The sequence below is a fragment of the Lutjanus erythropterus genome, chromosome 23 (assembly GCF_056507025.1).
Source record: "Lutjanus erythropterus isolate fLutEry1 chromosome 23, fLutEry1.hap2, whole genome shotgun sequence".
In the NCBI taxonomy this organism is placed as follows: Eukaryota; Metazoa; Chordata; class Actinopteri; order Lutjaniformes; family Lutjanidae; genus Lutjanus; species Lutjanus erythropterus.
This window is the reverse complement of record NC_139339.1, coordinates 16092750-16118799: the sequence shown is the minus strand read 5'-3', so window position 1 is coordinate 16118799 and position 26050 is coordinate 16092750. Positions and strand designations below refer to the sequence as shown.

Here is a 26050-nt window from a genome sequence, read left to right as displayed (position 1 = left end):
AACAAGTCTGTGTGAAAAACAAAATCAAGTACCCCCATCAAACTCTCAATTTGTGCTTGTCACTGACATAAAACAAAATTCACTGTTTCAGTCCAATTTGACATTTATGTGCTTCCATCAGACATTTTGACAAATAAAATATTGCATAAACAAAGTGGCACAGATAAAGCTTGCAAAAAAAAAGATAAAACTGCAGTCAACAGTTACAAAAAACATGTACAGTAACACTAAAAACACCACCTCTCTTTGAGAGATGTATCTTGAATTAAACAGGATTTTTGGGTTGGTGACGAGTGTCCGCTCCACAGTTTATCTTTATGAAACAGTTTAGAGAAGAGCGAGGCTCATGTATCACCAAACATACAGTTCTGATGTGTTTTGTGATTTAAGCACCATCTCAAACACAGTGATGTGTCGCTTTATGCATCAGGCAGCAAGCTGTTCCAGCATCGGTGTGCTCAGTTTGTAACAGTCTCATTTGTAGGAAGGATTCACGATATGCAGCAGCAGAATGTGAAGTGCTGCTGATTCTCGTCTTGATTGGCTGGAACCAGCTGTGCGTGATGAACTTTTCATTTTTGCTCCAAATTTGGTGACTGGAAGGAGATTTGAAGGCCCGAGTGGTTTAATTTTCCCCTCCAGAGGATTTACACCAGCTTCATGCCTGCTGCGTCTTGTGTCCCCTACTTACCGTTCTTCGCTGGTTTAACATTAGAGCTTGAGTTGGTAACAGAGTCTCGATCTTTATTATTTAGCATGACGGCATCTGCATCTTTGTCCTTGTCGCGGCTGTTCTGGCTGTTCTGTCGGCTCTTCCTGTTGGCCGAGTCCAAAGCCGTGCCCTCAAACAAGCGGGCCATGAACTCTAGCCCCTCTCGCCGGATGTAGGACTTCCCTGCGAAGAAGTAGAGCACTGGGTTGGCACAGCTGCTCATGAAGGCGATGGAGGAGGTGACAGCGCGGCTTCTGTGCCATATTGTATTCAACCTGGTGGGAAAATGAGCAGAGCATTTTATTAGAAACAAATGACAGATAAACGCTGTTGACTTGTGTGATTTTTATCAGAGTATCAAGTCACAAATTGCGAATCTGTAAGCACTGTACACTGCAATACTACAATAATACTACATTTTAAATTATATTTAAAGAAATTGCATTATGGGAACTCCAACTCACTTCACTTCAGCGAGAATTTGGTGAAACATCAACAACGCTACTTATTCTACCCTTAAAATTTTCACTCAATTCACTATCTTGCCTTTAAAAAATACTCCCTCTGGCACTGTTAAAACTCATGAATTAATGCATAGTTTGGTGTTGCCCATTATACTTAACTAAGAAAATAATCTCCTGGCTCTTTGCTCTAAAATGTTGAGCATTAAATGACCAATTTAATTTTAAAATAACTGCACCTGACTAATTCTTCTTCCTAGATGTACACAATAGAATAGCAGCATTGATGATTAGTTTGTCGATTAATTTTAATATTGGCCATAAAAATAAGATGCCTTAATCACTTACATTTGTTTTACTTGACCCGTTGGACACAAAGCCCAGGTAACCTGACAACAACATGAAAACGGTTCGTTAACAATGAAAACTCAGTATCAGTTTTTACACAATACATTTAAAGGCTCTAAATCCTACATCATTATACTCTGTAGAATGTGTGGATTGTACAAACAGGGCATGTGACATACTTGCACCATGTTGATGATGTGGTAGGGCAACCAAAAGAGGCAGAAGGTCACCACGATGGCCAGGATGAGCTTCTCGCTACGAATGCGACGGCCGAACTTGGTCTGTCGGATCCGCCGTAAGATGCGTATGTAGCTGACTACAATGACCCCATATGGGATTAAAAACCCCAACACGAGCTCCAACGTGTACTGGAGGACCACCTATGCAGGGGAGAGGACATTATGTGAAATCACATTAAAAGGCAGCAAGAAACCCATATACTAATGCAATGTGAGACGTTTAATGTTGCTGATTGTGATGTGTTGTTATACATCAAAAAGGATGACATAAGGGCAAAACTAGCCTGCAGTCGATGCAAAATTGGGGGCAATACAGTGTCAAAGGCAAAGAAATTTGAAATTTGATGTGATCAGAGATTGTGAGAATAATGTAAGTAGCTTTTGATAGCTGCAAGCTAGGCATATTGTTGCTAAGGAAACACTTTAACACAATTTATATTAATTTGACTGAAATGCAGGATTGCAAAACTGGTCCTGTTGGGACTCTGGTGGCTAAATATCCTCAAGCCACCAGCCTCAAACAGAGATGAGGAGGAGCAATCTAAGGGCTTCGGTTATGATGCTTGATGAAAACACCTTTGTTTGTTGTGTTTATAGGTGTTTCAAACACTCGAAGGAAGAGTGAAAAGCCAGCTATCATAGAGAGATGGAAAAGTGCTACTGTTTGAATATGTGCACAACAACACACATTTTTTAGACAGTCTCTCCTTTAATGTCTAGACATTTATAGTGACAGAAATAGCTGTGGTAAGAATACAGTGACCATATTTTCAAACCACCAAATTGTGACACTTTAGTCTTCTGCACAGTCATGCACACACACACACATATGATGCACGCACTACATGCATTTTCATCATGATGAATAAAAATCATATATTTAATTACATTATTACACTTTAAAATGATAAATCAGGAACAATTATGTTAGTGCTTAGCACACCGACAGGTACAATTCAAGAACTGACTATGGCTGCGTATAAAGGAACGTATTTTCAGCAGTGGGGGGCTGCCATGGATACACACATGACCATTTACTTAGTTAAATCTGAAACTTAACATAGAAATAACATTAAAGCAGGAGAAACACATGATCTATATAATGAAGAATTTTTAAACCTGCAACAACCTCAGCTCAGTCGGTCAAAACTGTAAAAATCAGGTTTAACCTGTGTTTTATTCAACATGTTACGAAATTGTTTCTTTTTTAATCTTCATATTGCGACATAATCCTGGTGTTACGGCCCTGAGTCATTTGTTGATTGATATTTGTCATTTGCTGCAGCTCCCTCTCTCCTCCCCTCAGCAGGTGTGATGATCTCTCTTTCTGTCTTTCTCTTTCAGTTTGTGTGTATTGATGAGCAGGTGGAGGCTAGTGATTGGTCCACTCCAGGAATAAATAAAAAACACAGTTTTGTTTAACTGAACAGTCTCGATTGCATCACGTTGGCAGGACCGGTTAAAATCTGCCAGGAGGATGCAGAAGGGGGGGAGAACCATCTTTATTCTTCAAATACACCATATTTTTTCATACTTGAACAGAATGATGGATTCACCAGCATGTGAAGAGAAACTGTCAAATTATTTTTCATCAGAGATTATTGAAAAAGGTCAAATGATTTTTCCACTGCAGTTCATTCGGGCCAGTAGAGGGCGCTGCATAACATGTAGTTCAGCAGAAAAGACAGTAAATAAGTCTCCACTGACACCATGCTGACTTAAATTTCTTTATATTGCTGAACTGTTGCTTTCACGTGCGACTATCTTGGAAGAACTGTGTCACAGCGATGAAACCAGCATTGTGAACAGCAGCAAAGTAATTATTAATAATCACAAGAGCTGCTGATCTATATTCACAATCACCCAGCCCTTTTACACATCGCTCTGCTGCACATACAGACAGAATGGACACATCTCTTCGGTCTGCATCTTGAAAACTCTATAGTATGTAGTATGTTGTGTAAAGTATGTAAGCTTTGATTTTGGAGGTAACAGTCCCTTTAAAACCACTATGAGTTGTGACTCATGTGACGGGGCTAACCGCCTTCTCTCATCTCCAGGTCGTGTGCATGATTATATGTCCCAGAGCTACAACTGTGGTAATAACTCTGACTCAGTTTCAATTTTGTTCAATTCATCACGGTGTCTCTAATTTTCCCAGAGGTAAAGCATTCTTCAAAAATCAATATGACTGCAAATCAGCATGTGTGTTGATGCTCATTCAGAATGAATGCTGGTATGACCACTATCTAGCGTAGGTAATAGACACAACCCCATCTCAAAACCTCAAACTATCCTTTTATATGTTAGTGATGATATGAGGATAATATATTCACTCACGTGGCTGTCTTCATCGTGGAATGAATCGCACACTAAAACACTACTATTCTTCTTCGGCTCCACTCTTCTGAAGATCATTGCAGGAACAGAGGCGACCATCACCAGCACCCACACCACCGCCAGCACCCGCAGCACAGTCTTGTGGCCGGTGATGCGACTGAGGCGCTGCGGCCACAGCACCGCCACCAGCCTGTAGACGCTCATGAGCATGATGAGCTGGATGGAGGCATACATGTTGAGCAGACACAGGTAGAAGAGGACCTTACACAACACATTCCCAAACACCCACTTCTTCATCACGAGGTAGACGATAAAGAACGGCGTGAGAGCCATCAGAGAGCCATCGGCGATGGCGAGGTTGAGGATGAGTAGGGTTGTGACAGACTGCTTTCGGGCACGTGCCAGGATGCTCCAGATGACGAACAGGTTTCCAGGAAAGCCCAGTAGAAAGACAAGGCTCAGGATTAAGGCGCCCAGAGTGGTGCCAGTTGGGTTATCCACAATGGTCTCATCGGGAAACTTTGTGTTGTTACCCAGGTCCATTTTTGTTACCTGCCAAAGATAAAATATTGGTGAATGATTTTCATCAAAGATTTGACTCAGTACCTTCATGTCTACACCTTTTAAGCAGATGTGGTAAGTACAAATACTTCATTATTGTACATAAGTAGATTTTTCAGGTATCTGTATTTTACTTTATTATTTCTTTTACTGACATTTTTTTACTCCCCACATTTTAACACTCTGTACTTTCTTCTTCTTACATTTTCAAAGCAGGCCCATGACTAGTTACAATGCATTTCATCACTGATTATTTCTATTTTTGCATTATTGCACAGAACCTCGCCAGCATCAAGGCTGATTTCAACCTCAAAGGATGGAATGGTAACACGTAGAAAAGAAGATACCTTAGTGTATCCATCAGTGCATATACAACAGAATAACAAGACGTAAACAACTTAAGAAGACATAACGAGACAAAAACAATGCAAAAAGACTTAACAAAATTTAACAAGACGAAAATCACCTAAAAGATTTATCAAAATAGAAACAGTGTAACAAGATTTAACAAGACATAACAAGACAAAACCCACATAAAAGACATATCAACAAAAACAATGTAACAAGAGGTAACACAGATAAAAACAACATAAAAAGGTGGAAACAATGTAAAAGACATAAGACAAAAATCACATAACAAGGAGAAAACAATATAAAAGATATAACAACACAAAAAGCTGTGAAAGCTATGACAAGACAAAAAAAAACATGACAGGACAAAAACAATATACAGTAAATAATAAATAAAACGAAAAATACATAAGAGACTTTAACAAGACAAATAAGACATAGCAAGACAAAAACAACATAGGATGAAAACAAGTAAAAAACATAAAACAAAAACAATGTAGCAAGTTGTGACGAGAAGGAAACAACATAAACGACGCAACAAGAAAAAAATGTAAAAGACGTAACAAGAAATAAACAATGTAACAAGACTAAAACAGCGTTACAAGGCTAAAATAACGTGAAAGATGTAAAAGACATTACAATGGAAATGGCATAAAAGATGTAACAAGACAAAAAACGGAACAATGTGAAAACAACGTAGAAGACGTAACAAGATGAAAACCATGTAAAAGACGTAACAAGTCGTAAGTAATGTAACAAGACAAAAAAACAAACACAATGTAAAAGGCATAACGGCCGAAAAGTCTTAACAAAACAAAAAAGACATAACAGGATGAAATGACTTAACAAAACAAAGCCTAACAAGATAAAACAGGAGCAGGAGGAAACTTGGCCACAAAGGAAAGATGAGGTTCAGTTATCTTTGTGCACAAACAACTGGTAGAAATGTTCTACAGAGAGTTACGCTTTGCTTTTATACTCTGAGTACATTTCAGTGCTTGTACTAGTATCTGAACTTCTATTTCTGCTTCTCTAGAAAAGAATGTGTGTGTTTTTGCCACCACTGCTTTTAAGGGACATTAAATACAAACACAAATCTTCAATTATCCAAATGCTAACAAAACAAACCTCAAAAGTGTGATTTTCAAAATGATTATTAATCAATATGAGACAGTACTTGTAGGGCAGCTGTAGATTCACTAAACGTGACACAAGCTCTGTTATCAAAAAACTGACTCTCAGAGATTATCTGACTAATAAACGGCCTCATCTCTGATTCCTACTCCGTGTTTTATCTGGCACAGGCCTCAGTTTGATGATACAGGTATGTATTTATGCAGAAAAGTGTGGGAGTGTGGCGCAAGCGTAACAGGTTTTAACGGGGATTCTTAATTCCTGAACGACGAGACCAGACATGAGTCGAGAGCAACAGTCACTGTGTTGGTGTCAATATTTGAGCAATGATTCTTTCTGAGGTTTACAGTCTCTCTCTTTCTGAGTGTACGTGCTGTGCCATTCAAACACAAGATCAGTTCATGTAAATCCTTCACAGAAGACAATGAAATACATAAGAATATTTAGAAAAATGTTACTAAGAGAAAAGGTTGAGCCAAAAAAGGTTGAGTAAGATTAAATGAAATACGAATACACCAAAAATAAAAAATAAAAAAATACTCTCTTTTTGACCAAAACACACCTCACCCTCTCACCTTGTACTTCACTTATGTATTTCCACTATACTTAGGGATAGGAAATACCACAAAATTGGGTTTTGATCTGATACCAATTAATACCAGGGCTAGGATCATCAATATAAATGAGGACATTAATAAAATGTATTGTTAAATCAGCTATTGTAGTATCATGTAATACACTGTAATGCAACTATGTCATAATTTCCAAATATTGTGCTGATTATCCAGTATTAAAAAAATAATTTGTCAAATATGGGACATTTGCTTTTACTGTTAATTACTTAATTACATGCATTAAACATAGTTTTAATTGTAAATAAAGAAATATTCATTAAGGAAATGATTACTGCACTCAACAGCAGCAGAGATGGAAATATTGCAAAACCAAGAAGAATGTTAATGTACCCAGGATGTCATAACAACATGATTAATCCTTTTTTTTATTGATCCTACCGACAGTAGTATTGATGCTCTAATCAGACTTCAGATTGATAATATCAGCACTTACCTCTGTTCCACCCCTGTTACTTTCACTCTGCTATATTTCACAGAGAAATGTAGTAATCTTTACTACGTTACAGCTGTAGTTGATTACTGTGGAGATTGAGATTTTGCACATGAAACATGATCACTTTTTAAAATATGATGCACTAGTACAGACTCCATGTTTATGCATCAGAATGAGTAATTTAAATGCATCTGTGTCACATATTTATATGGTAATATAGCTCTGACAGGGGCCATTCTGTTGCACAAAGTTTTTAATTTAGATTTTTTTGAACTTGTATATAAATGGTAGCATAATCATTGCAGCCAGTGCAGTGATGTGTTGCCCCACAGCGAAAAAAGTTTGGATTTAGAAGTAACTAATTTAACTGCATCAGGAAGTCAGTTCCATCTGTAAGTAGCATAATAAACACACTAAATAATGTTTGGCTCTGACTCAGGTACCGCAACCTGGCTGCTTCCTCAAAGTATGAGGAACCTAAGAGGTTTATATCATGTTATAAAAACAATTAAAAACACATCAGTGAACGCTACTGTTGCACTGGATGACATGTTCCTTCAACTTGAACACGCGCACTAAAGTTTGATTTGAGTGAAATACTGTTAGCTACCATACATTTAGAAATAAAGGTTCCAAAAGGGTTCTTCCTTCTTCCAAAAAGGGGGTTGTCAAGAACCCAAAAGAACCCTTTTTAGAAGCAAGAGTCGCAATGATCTTCAGAAGAGAGGAGCTGAAGAAGAATAGTAGTGTTTTGGTGTGTGATTCATTGATGAAGATGATGAAGACAGCCATGTGAGTGAATATATTAGCTTCATATTATCAATAACATAAAGTTATTGAAATCCTTAAAGAACTCTTTCATCAAGGGTTCTTTGTACAATTTAAATAAGATGGTTCTCAGAAGAACCCACCAGGGCCACTCTAGATAAAACCTATAAAATAGTTCTTGGGGAAAACCCCCTGGTGAATTGCAGATGAAACCAGTGGGATATAAAAGGGTTCTCAGTAGAACCCCCTCGGTGGATTTTAGATAAAACCCTCGGAATATAAAAGTGTTCTCGTCAAAGCCAAAGAACCCTTTTTGGTTCTAGTTAGCATCTTTATTTCTAAGTGTGTGTATATTCACTTTCAAACCAAACAAATTCACTCACTGTTTTTGAGGCTTGAGGATGAGTGCAACAGGCCAACTAGGAAATTAGAAAAGTATTGAGAGACAATAAAAAAAAGGAAAATATCACCAGCCTTATATTTAAAGAGATTTTTAAACAAGTAGCAGCACTTTAAAATATGTTTTAAATAGCTGTAAATCAATATAAATCTTTATGAAGAGGAGTGGGCTTAGTTCAGAAATCTGAGCGATCTGTCAGCAGTCAGTTACTGGAGATAATTAAACTTGTGCATACAACAAATAACACTTTTGCATGTATCCTATAAGCTCCTGCCAGGCAACATATGTATTATAACTATTTCATGCTACTGGAAAGACGTTTTTGAAAACTGACATGTCATCACTTGTTTGACATATCTTGACAATTAGTTTCAGAGGAGCACGCCCTTCACTGCTGACACTCAAACTATGCAGCGTCTGTACTCCAGTGCATACAATCAAATATTCACACCCACATCTGCTAACCAAACCTGTTCGGTATTTCCAGGCAACATGTGCAGTAATTATGGATTATTAGAGAGTAAATCAGTGTGTAATTTGCTATAGTGTTGAGGCACATATTATAGGTACAAACACTGAGCACCAGTGCATATAATATACACTTTTGCAGTAAAGAGGATGCCTTAAGCATTTAATTTCTATCACAACTAAGGAGGTGGGACCTTAAACACTTACTTCTTGCTTTAAAAAAGTGTCATTCAAACTAAATTAAATAAATTAGAGAGATAAGTTAATTATTAGTTCATATTTGACACTTCGCTGTATATCCTTGTTTCTTGTTTGTTTTTTTGTTTAATTAATTTTGTTTAATCAGACTAATTAAAGTTATGTCAATTCATTTAAAGACCACATTTACAAATGTGCTTTAGAATTTCAATTAGATCATGAAAACACATTAATAGGAAAATTAGTAAATAACAACTTCACTCAACAAAATCAAAAAAAGACTTGCAACTGAACCTGAATTTCAACATTATTGACTCCTGACTCAAAACTCAAAGTTCAGACTCAGGACTTGAGTGCAAAGACTTGAGACTTACTTGTGACCTGAAAAACAATGACTTGGTCTCATCTCTGGTGAATGAATAGGTACAAAACGCAAACCACTATAAAAACAAAACAAATAAATATTTGTTTTGACTTGAAAAAGTAAGTGTTCAGGCTGCCTTAAAATTTTAAGTTGACTGAACTGGAAAAGACACATTGAGGTAATTTTGTAATAATTTAAAAAAAATAAACTTTTCTAGTCAAATAAACTTGATATTAATACAATTGTATTTGAGAAAACATGCTGAATAATCTTAGCATATTAAATGGAAATGACAACTCTTCAGTCACACTAATGAATATAACAAATAAATTTGATTTCTCTTGTTTTTTTTGTTTGAAGAGTGTCTTCTTCAAAGAACTTGCAGCTGCTCCAAGTGAATTTATTAAATTGTCTTTATTGTGAAAACAAGTAACCTTTTATCAAACTATGAAAAAGAAGGCTTTCGGGAGAGTTTTAACTCTGTTTCTTTAGAAACTTAATTCAATGAGTTGACTGAACTCTGTACTCTTCATTTCAAGTTTGAAGAATTCACATTAGAGCTTAGTTGATTCCATTAGATTCCTGTTTTTTTTTACAATGTAGAAAAGCAAAACCCTATATTTTTTGAACAAAATATGAAAACATTGAAAAATAATGACAGCACTAAAGATTTATATTGTTCTTAAAAACATATTTTTTTTTTGCTGATGATGCAGCAATTAATCTTTTTTTTCATTTGCCTCTGGAGTACCTGCTACAATATTACTGGATAAAAGCATTTCGACATGTCCAGGTTTCAGAAGAACAGAGAGACAAAGAAATGTGACATCATGTCTCAGTGTTTACCGAAAGCTGGTCAAACCACAGCGACAGTGACATCAAAGCAGCAGCAGCCGGTGAAACTGTGTCACATTGTGCAAAGGCCAAACAAAGAGTCATTATACCAACTATAAACAGCTAGTGTGCGTCATTGTTAAGTTGAGTCTTTTCTATTTCCATGTCTCTTGTGGTTTCTTATATTAGAGAAAATTTTCATTTGTTTTCCTTTCTTATATTTAGCTTTTTATCATCATCTGTACAAATAAAGCTCCGTGTAAAAAAAAGTAACCACATCACAAAGTATAAAACCTGACTGACTGACTTGAAAGGTGTGTTTCTGTGCCGTGTGACTCACACATACTTTCTAAACACACCTGTTATGCCTACAAAGAAAAAGCTTACATATAGAAACTGTTCGATCAAGAGCATAACAGATTTAGTCACACAAATTGACAAACTGTTGCTCAAGTTTGCACAAATCACTGCTACTGTTAAATTAATAATAATGTCAGAGTTAGATCACATCAAAACTTTTTATGTATCCCCCAAAATAAACAGCAAAGAATTGCAAGGGAGCTCCTGTGACTCCTCAAAAAGACCAGAAATGTTCTTAGTTACTCCTGCAGTGGTAGCAGCAACTATGGTTGATTGCAGTGATTTGTTTTCAGTTGTAACCGCAGTGTTGCTGCTGACTGAAACCAACACTCATGACTGACAGACGAGAAAATGCCACAGACTCACCAAGTCATCAGCTGTAAATTGCAGCAGAAGAAAGAAGACACCAAGAGCTGTAATAGAAGTCTGAATCTGGTGTAGATGTTACATTTTCTTCCTTTTCTTTTTACCTGCTTCTTCCCACGTCTTCCTCCCACCCACGCTATCTTTCTCTCTCTCCCTCTCTGTCGCTCGCCATTGATTGATTTGTCGTGCTTGCTGTAACATGTTGCGTAGTGAGAGGTGAAGGTGTGTCCCCCATTACCTGGCAGGCCTCAGCCTTGGCGGCCTGTCAACATCCTCACATGTCGAGCGAGGAATTCCATCCATGTAGTGTCGGCTTAAAGGGCCTGTTCACCTAAAGTGCACAGCGATTTTTCCCTAATGGTATTTAGCCACGCAGATCACTGCTTGGAGCATCCACAAACAAAATCATGTCCACTCGTGTTGACATTTTGGTGGCAAATATGTCAAAACCTTGGGACACAAAAATCCAGTTGGCCCTAAGTCCCGCCCCTTCTTGCTCTGTGTTCCAATAGCAGTTGAGCAATGTAGGTAGGCAGGCTCCTTATTTATCCATGTGGGGCAATTTCAGTCTCACAACAGCAACTATAAAGTATGTATGAAATAGGTAAAATGATGATTAAAAAAGGAGAGGAGAGGCAATGGAATTAAGAGAAAAGAATAAAGATACTACACATGCTAATACTAATGTGAGAAGTGGGTGCATGAATATACATCAGTAAAGTACAAAATAAAGCATAAAATATGTAAAAACAGACAACATAAGTGGTACAATACCCTTTAGTGTGACCCAACATCCAACACAATGTAATAAAGTGCCCTCGAGTGCACTCTCCAGTGGAAAAACCGTGATAAAGTGTCCTCTAGGGTGCCATAAAGTGTCTTTAAGGGTGCCCTTCCAGTGGAAAGAATGTGATAAAACTAGAAACTTAATACTTTTACTAACAATTAGCTACTGCATGAAAATAAACCAGATTTAATCATCCATACAAACAAGGCCAAGTTTATTTTTTAAGTCACAGTCCAAGGTATTACAATGCATTCAATAATCATCACAAACATTCACAGTGTAAACAGTGTGCCGGACGGAAACTGACCATATCTGATCATTTTTACTGAGGTTGTCTACTTTCCAAGTAAAATTTCCACATATTCAGAACCAATTCCTGATAATAACTTGTAATAACTTGCTGTTTTTTCTTGCCAGGGATGAAAATCCTCTGAATAACCCATCACCAGTCACCACCACCAACGAAAAGCAAACTAAGCATTTTCTTAAGAAGACAGACACCGTATGAACTTGTGTGGATTTAATTAACTCAGAGTTTATATCACTCCATTACAAAGCCCTGGAAGAATAATCTGTTTTTGCAGAAACGTGTTAGAGTGGATAACAGATTTACTCTCTGCACCAGTGAAGTGGACAAAAGAGGAAGCTAAATATTTTGTGGTACAAAGCAAGTTTTTCTGAGCATTTTTTTTCCCCCAGAGAATGCAGAAGTAGATTTGGTTTTTTTTTTTTCTTTTGCTCTGCTTTCACTTCTAAGGTTTTCTTCTCTTTCTCATTTGGAGCTATTTGCTGAATATTTGCAGTATTTTTTGTTTATTTTTAGTTGTTTGGGACTGTTGGGACTGTCAGTAAGAATTTATGCTGCAGCACAGAAAAACTTGCAATTAAATAGAAGAACCGCATCAATATATCGATTGGCCAAAATGGCCTATGTCTATATATGTGTTTTGTATTTACAGTGATTAATAACTATTAAAAATACTGGTGAAACTTTGCTGTTTCAGTGCCCTCATGAAGTTTTTGATAACCACATCTGAGGGATCACTGCAATAATTTTGTTATTGTCCCCAAAAATACCCCTACACTGTAAAACCTTGAGATTTTAGGGCAAATTTAACAGATTTTTGAGTTTTGAGCCCAGCTCAGACTTCTGACAATCTTTTGCTGAGATAATTTGCTTTTTTTCTTTAAAGAAACTTAAAACTTTGAGTTTTAAAAACAAAACCTTTTTTTTCCAAAAAATTATAAACTAAATTAAAGTGAAAGTGACTAATAGTTAGTATTTTAATATTTTCAATTAAAAAAATAATTTTTCAAGTACCTAAATAATGATATATAAAGATCACAGCTCACTTTGACCAATTTTTGACCTCTAAAAAAAGTCTCTAAAACTCAAATATTCAAGTTTATCCAACCAATGATTATAAGTCAGCAAAACTTTGTTTATTTTAAAACTTGAGAGTCTGAGTTTCATTCAAAGCTCAAAAATATATTGCAGTAAGTTGAGCATTTAGAGTTGTCCCAAGCTTTTTCTTCTACAGTGTACTACACACCCTTTTACTACCATAACTTGACCAGCTGTGCAAACACTCAGACATCATACCATTCAGAGCTCAGACCGAGTCCAGGATAAAGAGGCCGGATGACGGTGGTGTGGACTTTGTGGAACAGAAGCATCGGGTCAGAGGCGTGACAAAAACACAGAATGCCTGCTTTGTGATCCAGATACACTCCGATCTTGTTGGAGCGAGGGCCTGTTAGCATGGTTTCCACATTATTGTGACAGAATGAGTAACCAGATGCTGTGAACTCTAAACTCCAAGACTTGTCATTTCGTCCAAACTGTGACTCATCTGACGCTCAGTTGATGTTTTTGTACACCACTGCTGCAGACAGAGTGCCAGTAACTTCGTTCTGACAAACCCTCTCTGCATAGCACCTGTGCAAACTTAGGAAACCTGTCTTCTATATTATGCCCATTTATTTTATATATTATTTATCTTATGATTCTGACTAATAATGCAGTGCTCAGGGGAAACATATTATTCATGTTCAGATTATTCTCAGAATCAGTCATAAGGTATATAAATGATTACAGTTTTTTTAAAAGCATGGGGCCCTATTACAGACACACAGACTAATATACCCCTACACGTGTCTTTTTTTTTTACTTGAAACCAGATGTTTCTGGAAGGAAGAAAGCATGATGCTATCTCGTGAGACTGGACGAGTTCATACTAAACTACAACAATTAAAACTACATTCAAATTGTATTCTTTTCTATTTGACATGGAAGGACAAGCTCAGAGTTTGGCAAACATGAAAATACTTGCTAATTATTAATGAGTATGTTTTCTGGCCACATGTACTTTGGAAGCACTTGACTTTGAAAGGGAATGTAGACAGATAAATGAATGTTTTATACCTCTGTCTCTGCCTTTTGCTCTGATACAGAGTTTGTTGAGAAATACAGCCAGGGGGCAGAGATTATGCTTCCAAGTCTGTAAACTGTTGCATATTACACCTTTAAACTACAACTAAATTAGATAAAAAAAACATTGTGATTCAGGTCATTTATACTGAACCACAATTTGAAATCAAATTCTCTATGGCAACAAACACCCAACAAACATCCAAGATTTGAGATGCAGCTGTAACAGAGGCGTGTCGGCACTGGAACTTGACGTCCAGTGTCCCTGTGGAAGGCTTGCTTCGGGGAGCCCCCTACTGATCAGAACTTGCGGGTGCAGCCTAAGAAAAACTAGTCAAAACATCCAGTTGAAATAATTAAACAAGATGGAAAAAATGAGAAACCTTGAGAGCAATCAATGCTTTTATTGTTGAAAAACTAATTTATAATAAATACACAAAGTAAATCAAAGAATGAAATATCAAACATTAATCACTTAAGTCATTCATTTATTTTCTACATTACCAACAGATGAAGGTACACGCCAATTGTTCTTATCTTTTAATGCTTATTACATGATTTACAAGTGATTGACATATGAGTAACAACAGCAATGCATCCTTTTCACAATTTTCCACCACCTTTTTTAGAGTTATTGCTTCTCTTGTTTTACATGCAAGTAACTACTTGTTTTGTGAACATTGTCACTCGTAGTGTGAAATCCACAGACAAATCATCCGACCCTGCAGTTTCCATCACCTCTATCAAATCTTTTTAACTGCTTTAAACTCGTTTTTGGTTTCTGTCCAACAAACTCTCATCAGTCATGTTTCTTGCCTCTGCAGGCGGCTGTTGTTTTCAGCAGAAAGCTCTGATAATTCCTCTGTACACAACCTGCTCTGTAGCAAACAGCTAAATTAGTGGCTAGCTGGTGAACATAGTGGAACGTTTAGCAGCTACAGAGCAGATACTTTGCTCCAGAGTCGGTGGACAAAAACAACTCCACATGAATGCTGATGTTGCTCAGTCTGACAGTAATGTTTTCCTGTTGTTCTGCTGCCCCCGTGTGGCTAAAAAATGCAGCTTTATAGTTCCCATTAAACAGCTATTGCTAAGACGTGTGTTTCCTGTAAAAACAGGAAGCTTCTCGCAGTCATTGCCGGCCAACAGCGCTGAATGTGCATTACACCCACCCCCTGCCATACAGATATAGTAAGTTGTGGATGTAGGAACGCAGTGAAACTCTTCCAGGACTGAGATCTCCCAGTGAACGCGGCCAGAGCAGGATGATGGCCTCCAGGCCAGTTTGACGACAAGGAAAAGGCTGCAGTATAGCAGAGGTAGGTTTGTTTTTTTTCACACGTTTGGCTTCTTGCACCCCGGGGCTGAGTCACGACTAAGTGAGCCAACAGCAGCTAGCAGTTTGCTAAGTTACTTGTTCATCCTCGCAGGGAGATCCATCCTCTGTAGCTCTCCCTTGGCATTTCTTCCATTTTTTTTTCCCGTTCTAAGATTTTTTGGGGGGAGTTTCCTTATTCGATCGAGGGTCTGAAAGACAGGGTGTATAAAACTTGACTTGACTTACTTTAGCAGCAAATACAAATACATATATCTTTCCATCAAAAAACTGCGTAAATGATCTCAGTACTGCACTTTCTGCCAGTCTCCTTGGTTCCCTTGCCCACAAATGCCAGTCACAATTAGTTACTTTAGCAGCAAGTAAGCTGAGATGAGTTAAGGCTGAGAAGCCAGAGGATAACAGAGGGAAATACAGGATAGTTTCCTCCATAAAATATGATTAAATTTCACCCTAATAAAAGAATAAATTAATAAAGTGCTTTTGTTCAGTAAGGCCCAGCCCCCAGAAACATGCTCTCTGGCACAAGGATGCATTCTCCTTATACATCCATGCTCCCAGGTCATGTCTAGAAGGGAACCTGAGATTTGCAAAACTCTCACGAGAGTTGTACTCGTAAACTATATTTGTTTTTTAATGTGACAAGCTTTGGTTATATGGGTATGGGTAGGTTTAGGACAAAAAAAACATCAGGTTAGGGTTAGACTCAGTTCACTAATGGTCCACTCAGTAAAGACTGAGGACATCTCACAGCCTTTGTTGCTAAGACTGGAAAGCATTAAGAGTTTAAAACACACCTGCCCTGCAGAAACAATCCAAGGTCTTTAGGGCAGCCCTTCATATCGGGGCAGTGACCTGCAGAAGTCGTGTGCCTATCAGTGAGGTGAATGAGGTGAGAGTGTCGTGTCTTCTAAGTCATGTCCTTGAAAGATGTAAGAAGCTGTTCTAGCTGATGTTTGAGCAACTGTTTAGAAATCCCCAGATGATCAGTCAGTGGCGAGACCTCTAATCATCTGGTATCACAAGACAAACTTTGGGTTTAAAATGATTTCGTGCAAGATCTTTCACAACCCTGGGGTTCCCTTCTAGACACGAGCATGCTCCAGCGGCGAAAAAAGTGCTTCATTTGACACAAATTTAGAATACGTCCCTGAGTACACGATGAGTCATAATTTTTTTTAAATTGTTTTCCAGGAAATTAAAAACTCAAAAATAGGTTACCATACCAAGAAGTACCAAGAATACCCAAGAAGACCTACAAAACAACTTTTCTGCATTGTTGTGCCATTAACTGACGTTTAGGTGATTATAGTGCAATACATCTGTGTTTATACTGAAACTTCATGGGAGCTTTAATTTAGCTTTTCCTTTGTCAATGACAGCATGAGCTGCCCTCTCTGCTGCGTCCCACGGTGTTTTTGCCTCCTCAGCCGCATCATGACCAATAATACCCCCTATTACTCCTCCTGTTGCAGCCAAGCTTGCTGTAACCACACCGAGTGCCACTCCTACAGCTGCCATTCCTGCTACTTCTCCTCCACCTGCTGCTGCTGCGGCTACACCTCGCACTGCTGGACTTTTCACCACTTTCATTAACGCTACGTTATTCAGAGCTGTGATAACCAGTCCAACCATGGCTGCCACACCAAAGAAAGCTCCCAACAATGCTCCTGTGGCAGTACCTGCCAGTTGGATCAGAAACCTCTCAGACACTCTGGTTTTAGCCTGTTTTCTGATCTCTTCCTCTGGCATGTTGACTGATGACTTCCTTATCTGCTCTTCTTCTTTCTGTATTTCTTCCTCCACAGCCTGAAACACCTTATTGTTGTAGTAGCCCCCACTGTTTTCCATCACCATCTTGTCTATTGTGTTGAGTAGCTCCTCCACCTGGAACTGGTTGCTCTTATAGTTATTCTGCTGTTTGTTCTTCCAGTATTTATTATCAAAGACGTGGCATCGGCCTCCGCACTTCTCCACCAGGTCTCTCAGATTCTTATTCTGACTCACAAACTCTTCAACCTTCATGCCTTTCGGGAGCTGCTCGCCATGAGTGAAGACAATCACGGCATATTTTAGAGCATCTTCAGAGAAATACTGGCATATTTTAGTGATGACGGCCTGCTCATGCTCTGTGAATTTCTCCACTTTAAGCACAATGAGAAAGGCGTGAGGCCCAGGAGAGCACTCTGTGATACAGCTCAATATCTCAGGCTTCAGCTCCTCCTCGGACCTGCAGGCGTCAAAGAAACCAGGGGTGTCGATCAAAGTGACGCTTCTTCCGTTGACAAGTTTGGTTTCTGCTTGACAAACACTTGTTCCAGAGTTGGGAGAATCGTTTGTGGTGAATAATTTCTCTCCAAATATAGTGTTAGCCAGGTTGCTCTTCCCAGATCCAGTTTTTCCCAGCAGGACGATCCTCTTTGTAGTCGATGCTAGAAGAGAATAATGACATTGTTAAGTACATTCATACATTTTCTTGTTTGTTGCCGTTAGTTTTTTTGAGGTTAGCCTTGATATTTCTCAACCTTGACACAGTGTTTTGCGGGAGGGACCACAATCTTTTAAACTGATCCAGTATTGAGTGAGAGCTCTGTAATTTAATCTCTTCTGGGCAACTACACACTGTCAAAATACGTCCATTAAATGTGCTTGTTTTGCCACTGACAGCGAGAGCTATAAAACAGTCTGATTGAACAAGACACACCTTACTTTTTAAAAAAAGGTTTCTGTAGTGATCCTTTCTATAATGTTGTCAGACACTTAGAATAACAATCTGGGCATGTAAAGTTATCCTTTTTTTCTCATGTTTTTTTGGAAACAGTGACCCATACATAGTGAAGACAAAGAAGCACTCCTCCATGATAGCATTAGCATGCTCATATCTGGCAAATGAATGCAATGGTGTTAGGCGAACAGGAGGAAATGGATAATTTGGCTGAAAATCAAAGAAACAAACGTTTAAAACACTAACTAGTAAAGAAAGCTTCTATTATTCACCTAAGCAATACTTTGACAGTTCAACACAAACATGAATTACGCATTTACTGTTTTATAGCCAAATCAAATGCATGTGTTAAATAAGCATCAAATGCACCTAAAAAACATGAAAAATTTGTGCCACCAGACCATCTTCCGATTCTTACTCACCTTCGTCTGGTTGGTGAACATCGTCTGTTAAGTCTTTCAGTTGTAAAGTGTCCTGGGCAGACTTGAAGGCCTACAGAGACAGGGAAGTATAGGTAGGGTTTAATACCAATTCTAGTACTCAGCTGATGCCTTTCGCTCAACAGTTTTAAAATACAACAGATTATACTGGTTAATTATTTAAACCATGATATTGACTGTGAGATTTAACATTTAAGGTGGTAATCATTTTGTTTAAACAGATGTGGCATTTATAAAATAGTAGTGTTTATTGACTGCCTGTATCAAGGAACACTATGTGAATCAAGCTCAATATCATTACCAATGATATTTACACATCAGGCTTGGGTAGTATCAAAGTATTATTGCGTACAAGGGTATTTAAAAATCTCAAAGGTATAAATTTCAATACTGTCAAAAAATACATATGCTCTTCTTTCTATTGAACTGACATGGAGGTGATGCCAACTCCTGCCTAGCGGCAACTTTTTAATGGATAATGTACAGTGAGCATGTCATCATTACAAAATCAACCTTGACAGGGTGGTGAAAGACCCCAATACAAAACGAGATCTTGCATCATCTTGAAAGGTTTTATTCCACAATAATGACCTGCTCACTGTACATTATTCCACGTACTACATGGTTCATAGGAACAGTCTACTACAAAATAACAAACCTTAAAATGTTGTGAATCAGAATAAAGTATTTAACAAAGTAATGTAATAATTCCTTGTGAAATGTAGGAAGGTATGAGAGTATGAAAACATAGATGCCTAAGCCTATTGGGCATTTAAAATTTTCAGCCTGGATGTGTCTGAGTTATACCGGGCTGCCTGTTGCACTAAAAAAAAAATCACATTAATTTGGAAAACACATATTTTCTACAGCTTCTTATATTACGCAACTTGAACACACAGTTTCATTGGGCCTCATGCATGAGTCGTGCATAAACTCAGATTTGATCTTAGATTGTTGTGTGAACAATTTCATACCGCTCTCAGCAGACCAGATAAGTAGCCTGTACTTGTGTGCACATCAAGGCGCTATCTCCACATCAGGGCATTTCTTTATGCTGAGTGCAAACCTTCATCCAATTTAAGATCAAACTCGATTCACCAACACACTCAGAAAAGACTCTGCTATCAGCGCATGTTTCATGAATCCCGTGTAGGATTTTCTTTTTTTTTTTTCTACTCCTGCTTTGTTTAAGAACAAATACGAGAGAAAAAGTAACAGCACATTCATGCATGAGGCCCACTGTGTGTAGTCAATGTTTAAGGTACAATGTATTTACATTACCTCAGTAGACTCGTCGTCACTGGGATGAATGATGACGTGGACCAGCAATGGTGCTCTGCTGTCTCTGTTCTGACTGAACTCATGAACTTCCTCCAGCAGAACCCTGGCAACCACACTGCCAGGAAAACGCAGGGCAATCCCAGTCCCAAGTACAGGGAGAGCAACTGATGTAAACCCTCTATTCACACAGGAAGTTAGGATGTTGTTGATGCCCAGTCTCAGAACCTGAAAAATGTGTGAGAATACTTTGTCAGAAGCTGTTTTCCAGTTCTCTACACCCTGACAACAGAAGAAGAAACAGAGACACAGCTGAAAACACGCCTCTTCTATTTCACCTGAATTGCAGCTCCGTCTTGGTCGTCATCCCAGGGAATGAGGTTCAGGAAGAACACTGCATTAGATGGAAGTCCAGGCAAGTCCTCCACCAAGACTGCATCACCAGGCATGTCACCTCCTGCTTCCTTTCTGAACCTTGCAGTCAGCTGAGGTCCAACCATGTTGGACAAAATGTTTCCAACGCGGGTAGAGAGAGGGTCATGGCCAACCATGGGTGATACCAGGGCATCTACCTAGGAGGAGAACGGGAGATGTGTTGGGGGCTGAGTACTCCACAGTTTTATGTAAATTTCTCAATCCCTCACATTTTAACTCCTGGTGTTTGCTTACAATAAATCAGTTGAAATCAGTGAAAGAATTCTCTGTATCTATTATGGAATGCCTTGTCAGGAAATTATTAAGGTAAGCAAATCCATTTTATAATGTAATTTATGTCTATGGAAAAGCACGCATGCAAGTATCCCAAACATTAATCAATCAGAGTTTTGCTTCCTCCAATATAATTACTGAGAAATTATGAAAATCTCCAGTCCTAACGTGTTTGAAGTGTCAGAAACATTTCTCACCTGCTGGGCCTCGATGGTTCCCTGAATGATCTCTAGACGGACACCATCTCTTCGATCTCCAGCCGTGGCTCCTGCTGGTGCAGCGTCTGTGGCAGAAGCATCCATCAGGAACTCCATATCAGCTGGTGTGCTGTTTTCTGTCCCTCTGAGAAGCCTGTCACATGCTTTGTGCATGGCCCTCACCACCTCCTCCCTGTTATCTATAAGGATAATTCTGCTCAGACTTCGCCCTCCCTGACTGCCAAACTCTTTTATAGCAGTTACAATGGCCTCAGAACAAACATCAACAGGAACACCGAACACCCCTGAGCTGATACAAGGCATGGCTACGGACTGGAAACCCATGATTTCTGATAAATTCAGAGCAGAATGCACTGTTTTTTCCAGTATGATCCTCTCTCTGCCATCTGCATCTCCACCTACAGGTCCAACAGCATGCAGCAGTTTCTTACATTTTAAGTCCCCCCCTGTGGTCATTACCACATCACCTGTAGGAATCTTCCCAATGGACTTCACTAAGGCATCGCTCTCCCTCTGTACTTCAGGGCCGCCTGCTTCACTCAGTGCAGCAGCAACACCTCCACCATGGTCCAGATCTTCATTGGCAGCATTCACCAGGGCATCAGCCTGCTGTTTGGTGATGTCACCGTGACAGACCAGCACCTGGAGCCCATCACGAAAGCTGTAGCTAACAACTGTCGTGTTTACATCGCTCAAACTCAAAGATGCCAGATCCCGTGCAACGTTTAAGAGCCCTTCTTTCCCAGTGGGACTTCGGAAATATCTTACTTCCCCTAACGGGCCAGTAATAACTCTGTCCTGAATAAGCGAATCCAGAAATGGACCCAGCCTGTTCCTGACTTCAGTTACTTTGCTGGGTGGACCTTCCAGCCGCACCATGGGCTCAGAGGAAGATGTTAAAGGATGGAAGGTAACCCCTGAATAATCAAAACCATGCAGCTGCAGCAATTCAGGTAACTCTTGTTCTAACTCTGGGAAAGGAAGGTGAACTATGTTTTGCTCACTAGACTGGTCCAAACTAAACTGTGTTACAGCTTCACTCAGCTCTTCAACCTCTTTGGTGTGGCCCAGTAAGCAGACCGTGCTGTCTGAGCCAAACGCAACCTGAATCCTACATTGCCCTTGGTTCAGCTCATCTGCCATGAACTTGAGCTTTTCCTGAAGCTCAGATGGCACAGCAGAGCAGTTTGGAACATGCATCTTGACTTCCCTGATCTCACCTTTGACGGCATTTTCTGTGTCATCCAGAACCCTGCTTTCCTCTGGGTAAAGCTGGGCAGAGCAGACCACTTTTTCTAGCTCTCTCTCAGCATTGGGACACTCCTCTAAGTCTTGACGGGGGTATGCATCAAGTTGTTGTTCATATTCTTCATCACTTGGTGGCGGTGTTGAGGCAGGAATGAGCTGTGGACTCTGTGTTGAAAAGAGATATCCAAATAATAATAACAACATTCAGCTAAAATACACTTATTCTGAATTAGGGATGAGCCACTTTGCACTCTGTTTTACGTTTTACACAACATTTTTTTTTTTTAATTGAAATGAGGAACTGTGAATGGAAATATTGTGCTAACCTGTGCTGGAGCTGTAAAATCCTGGCTTGCAGTGGAGGTGCTGATGTTTGAGGAAGTGTGAGGGTCCAGGCTGCCTCGGACAGTGAACTCCAGACCATCCACAGCATGCTTGGATCTCTGCAGGACTGCCTGCTGATCTAAAACAGAGTAAGTTACATTAGTGAGTAAATAAGGGAATTGCTGCTTTGACACAAACCAGAGGCTTATTTAAATAGATGAGACTTTCTTTTTCTGACACTTCTTATTAGAAAATAAGGAGGGGCAGGGGATAAAACCTTATGTAGAGCAACATAAGTTTGTTTCATCCTTTGTATTTCCTTATTTTCTTACTTCTCTCCTCATTATCTTCCCTCTATTCATGTCAGTGGGCCTCCCCATGTGCACCTGTACACTTACTCAAGCAGTTTACTTTGAGTTTTATGCTACTTTATACTTTTATTCTACTACATTTCACTCCCACATTCATCTGACAGCTGGAGTCACTAGTTACCAAAAGGTGAGACCAAGTCATTGTTGTCATAGCTAACACAAAACATTCACATTACTGGTAATAACTTCCTGGTTTCTGTTTGGTAACCCTGCCACGACATCGTAAGAACACTATGCAAATATCTCTGTTCAATGTAAAATTTCCTAATCATTCTTATAATCATATGAAGTAACATTTTCTGGGGTAAACATTCCCCTGAGATTTCTAAGAACGTACAACAAATGTAAAGATTGTTCATCATTCATCTTGACATTAGTTTTCCAGTAGAAAAGGTTGCTGTAGTGACATCACATATCTTAGCTGGAAATAAAATATGATATCAGGAAGCTGAAAACAGGCTGTTTTTCTGGCACCATGAAAAGTTTACCTTTTAGAGACACTTGATCCTCGCAAGACAGAAACACTACAAAGATATAATGATTTTATAGAATATGATGCATTGCTGTAGATTAAACCACCCAACAGAATACAACGTAGTTAAAAGTGTTAGGATAGAAACATATAATTTAGCAATGTAAGCACCATATTTGTCTGTGTTGAAACACTTTCCTGGCAGAAAATGAAAATATTTCACTAAATTTAAATGTGGCATAACTTTTAACTCAGTTCAAACAATTAAAATCTACTCGAACTGTTGTCCTCTGAAAAAAAAAGTAATGTGATTACTTTAATGTGTGTTTTTACTTGAGACACAGTGGGGTAATATGACTTATTCCTTCAGTGTTAAAATTGTTATAATTGGTAATTACTATTGATATTTCTTTAGTGTATACTTATATTTATCACTTTAATACGAAACTCCAAACATTGGGCAACTAGTTGAAACCAGTTTCTCTTTCCCAGGAAAGCGAAACTTAAGGATTTTACCGTTTAGGATCCAATCTCACAACATCCCCGTTGAATTAGTGACCGGCCAACGTTTTAATTTAATAGTAGGCTATACAATTTTGTTCTATAGTCAAATAAAATGTAAATAAATATATTAGTAGATGCATTAACAGCTCGAATATATGACACTCATTATACCTGCATTACAAGGCAATGCATTTTACATATAAGCATATTTATATTAAAATGTTTATCATTAAAACATGTTTTTTTATGGCCTACCTTTGTGATTTTTGAAAGCAACGCTGTAGATTTGATCGTGTTCCCTCCTCACTGGTCCGCAGTCTCCTCCGCCTGATTTGCGGCGAATAAGGAAATATTTTTCTATTTTCTTGATCTGCTCGCGGCGCAGGACGTGGCACTCAAAGAAAACGGGATATCGATAAATGTCACCCATAGTGCGTCTCCTGTGAAGACATGAATAAAGACAGAAACCTGTAGGCTGCGTGAAAAGCGCAGTGTCGCCTGACAGAGCGGCTTCATGCAGGCGTGTCTGCAGAGAGAAATCACATGTCACCACCGTATGGAAGACCATTACCGCCAGTAAAAGAAAAATATACATCCCCAAGATAAATTATAATAATGAATTAAACAGTCAAAATTATGATAGAATTATAATTATGACGTTTGTCTCATATTGACGACTTTTTGTCTGATTTTCAACTAAATTCTGACTTTTATCTCAGAATTTCAACTTTTTATCTCATAATTACATTTTTTTTTCTCATATTTTTACTCTCATAAATTAGCTTTTTAATCATATAATTTTGTCTTTTTTATCGCATAATTTCGCCCTTTTTTATCTCTATCGAATTTCTACTTTTTTCATGATATCAATTTTTTTATGAATCCTACTTTTGATGCTATAATTTCAACTTTCTATTTCATAATTTGACTTATTGTATATTTTTGCCTTTTTATCTCATTATTTCAACATTTTTTAGCTAAGAATCTCATAATTAACTTCTTATCTCATAATTTTTAGTTTTTAACTCATTATTGTTTTTACAGAAGAGCACTGGCAGATGATGATGCATTGTAAAACAGATTTTTTGTATGTGACTTCAGAAACACGTCATCAGTTTAAAACCATGTTTGAAAGCATTTCTCATAAAAATGTAAAAAGTCATGAGGTATCAAGGGAATTAACCAATGTTACGCATGTTTCATGAGACAGAACATCATATTTTGAGCAGATATTTATGGTGCATATATTTATTGACCACATAACCAAAGTAACCATTTACCGTCTTAATGTTTCAACTGGCTGACCCGCTGGTTATGATGGGTTGAGGAACAAAGTCCTGTTGTTGAGCAGCAGTTGTTTTGTTTTATTACAGATAAACTCTGATGCACTTTGCTGACAGTAAACACTGTAGAGCGTCACATGGTTCAGATATGGCACCTCTCCAATCACAGCCTTATACAAAGGCTCAGTAAAGGCCTATTATTATTCTTTTTATGTTTTTTATTATGCCTATTTTATATTTTCTATGATTTTGTATATGTTATATAATCAGAATCCGTATTTTATATGTGCACTAAGAATGAAACACACTCTCTTGATGTGTGTTGTAGGTTATGTTATGTATGTATTCTGTGTTGACATTGTGAACATATTTTTAAAACATCCAGTATCTTTATAATACATTTCTGTTGTGTTTTTCTTTCACAATACTAAGTAAAAGTGTGAAAAAGGTCACATCATCTTTTAAGGGTCCCTTTGCTGAAAAAACTTAAAATTGCCCCTGGTTTAGTGGAAATTATTCAGTGATTCCTGACACACAAATTTTCTCCAGAAGCCACATGATTGTAACTTTGTCAAACACACTAAGCTATTAAATATATTGTAGATGCATTTTTTAACCATTCAAATAACACTGTTTTGTTTAGACTCATTTGTAAGGGGTCTGCCAAGGGACAAATGAAAATCAGACACAATGGGCTGGGAGAATGCATTTATTTATTCATTTATTTCTTCATAATGATCTAAAGCTCTCTACTCTTCATATATGCTCCAGTGTGGTAGATAATGTAAATAACTGAAAATAAACAATAATAACAAATAATGTATCACATGAAAAAAGTCACATAGGAGACTCTGAATACACTGAAACAAATATAAGTGAGGTGGTACGTCAACATTTCTGAAAAGCTTTTTATACAAATAAGTATTCCAGATGGCAATAAATTTTACAAACAA

At 38.2% G+C, this 26050-nt stretch overlaps 2 protein-coding genes across 2 annotated transcripts; both read right to left on the bottom strand.

Moving 5' to 3' along the window:
* Positions 1-459: 459 nt before the first annotated feature.
* Positions 460-11205, bottom strand: LOC146305884 (leukotriene B4 receptor 1-like). Its single transcript, XM_084712307.1, has 5 exons — positions 11077-11205; positions 4101-4652; positions 1701-1901; positions 1522-1562; positions 460-987 (listed from the first exon to the last, which is right to left on the bottom strand). The coding sequence occupies exons 2-5, from the start codon at positions 4641-4643 to the stop codon at positions 684-686; spliced, it is 1089 nt and encodes a 362-aa protein (XP_084568433.1). The 5' UTR covers positions 4644-4652; positions 11077-11205; the 3' UTR covers positions 460-683.
* A 5661-nt stretch (positions 11206-16866) lies between these two features.
* Positions 16867-24554, bottom strand: LOC146305883 (uncharacterized). The gene is made up of 7 exons (XM_084711714.1): positions 24070-24554; positions 22470-22606; positions 20875-22308; positions 20308-20541; positions 19973-20197; positions 18674-18743; positions 16867-17958 (listed from the first exon to the last, which is right to left on the bottom strand). The coding sequence occupies exons 1-7, from the start codon at positions 24407-24409 to the stop codon at positions 16868-16870; spliced, it is 3531 nt and encodes a 1176-aa protein (XP_084567840.1). The 5' UTR covers positions 24410-24554; the 3' UTR covers position 16867.
* Positions 24555-26050: the final 1496 nt, after the last annotated feature.

Bases quoted from the DNA above. Each gene is read 5' to 3' on its own strand.
- LOC146305884 (XM_084712307.1), bottom strand. From the start codon at position 4,643: ATGGACCTGGGTAACAACACAAAGTTTCCCGATGAGACCATTGTGGAT. The intron at 1,563-1,700 runs GTATGTCACATG...TGTTGTTGTCAG, and splicing joins ACATCATCAACATGGTGCAA to GTTACCTGGGCTTTGTGTCC. The intron at 988-1,521 runs GTAAGTGATTAA...TTTTCCCACCAG, and splicing joins ACGGGTCAAGTAAAACAAAT to GTTGAATACAATATGGCACA.
- LOC146305883 (XM_084711714.1), bottom strand. From the start codon at position 24,409: ATGTATATTTTTCTTTTACTGGCGGTAATGGTCTTCCATACGGTGGTG. The intron at 22,607-24,069 runs GTAGGCCATAAA...ACTCTGTTTTAG, and splicing joins TGCTTTCAAAAATCACAAAG to ATCAGCAGGCAGTCCTGCAG. The intron at 20,542-20,874 runs GTGAGAAATGTT...TTCTCCTCCTAG, and splicing joins GAACCATCGAGGCCCAGCAG to GTAGATGCCCTGGTATCACC.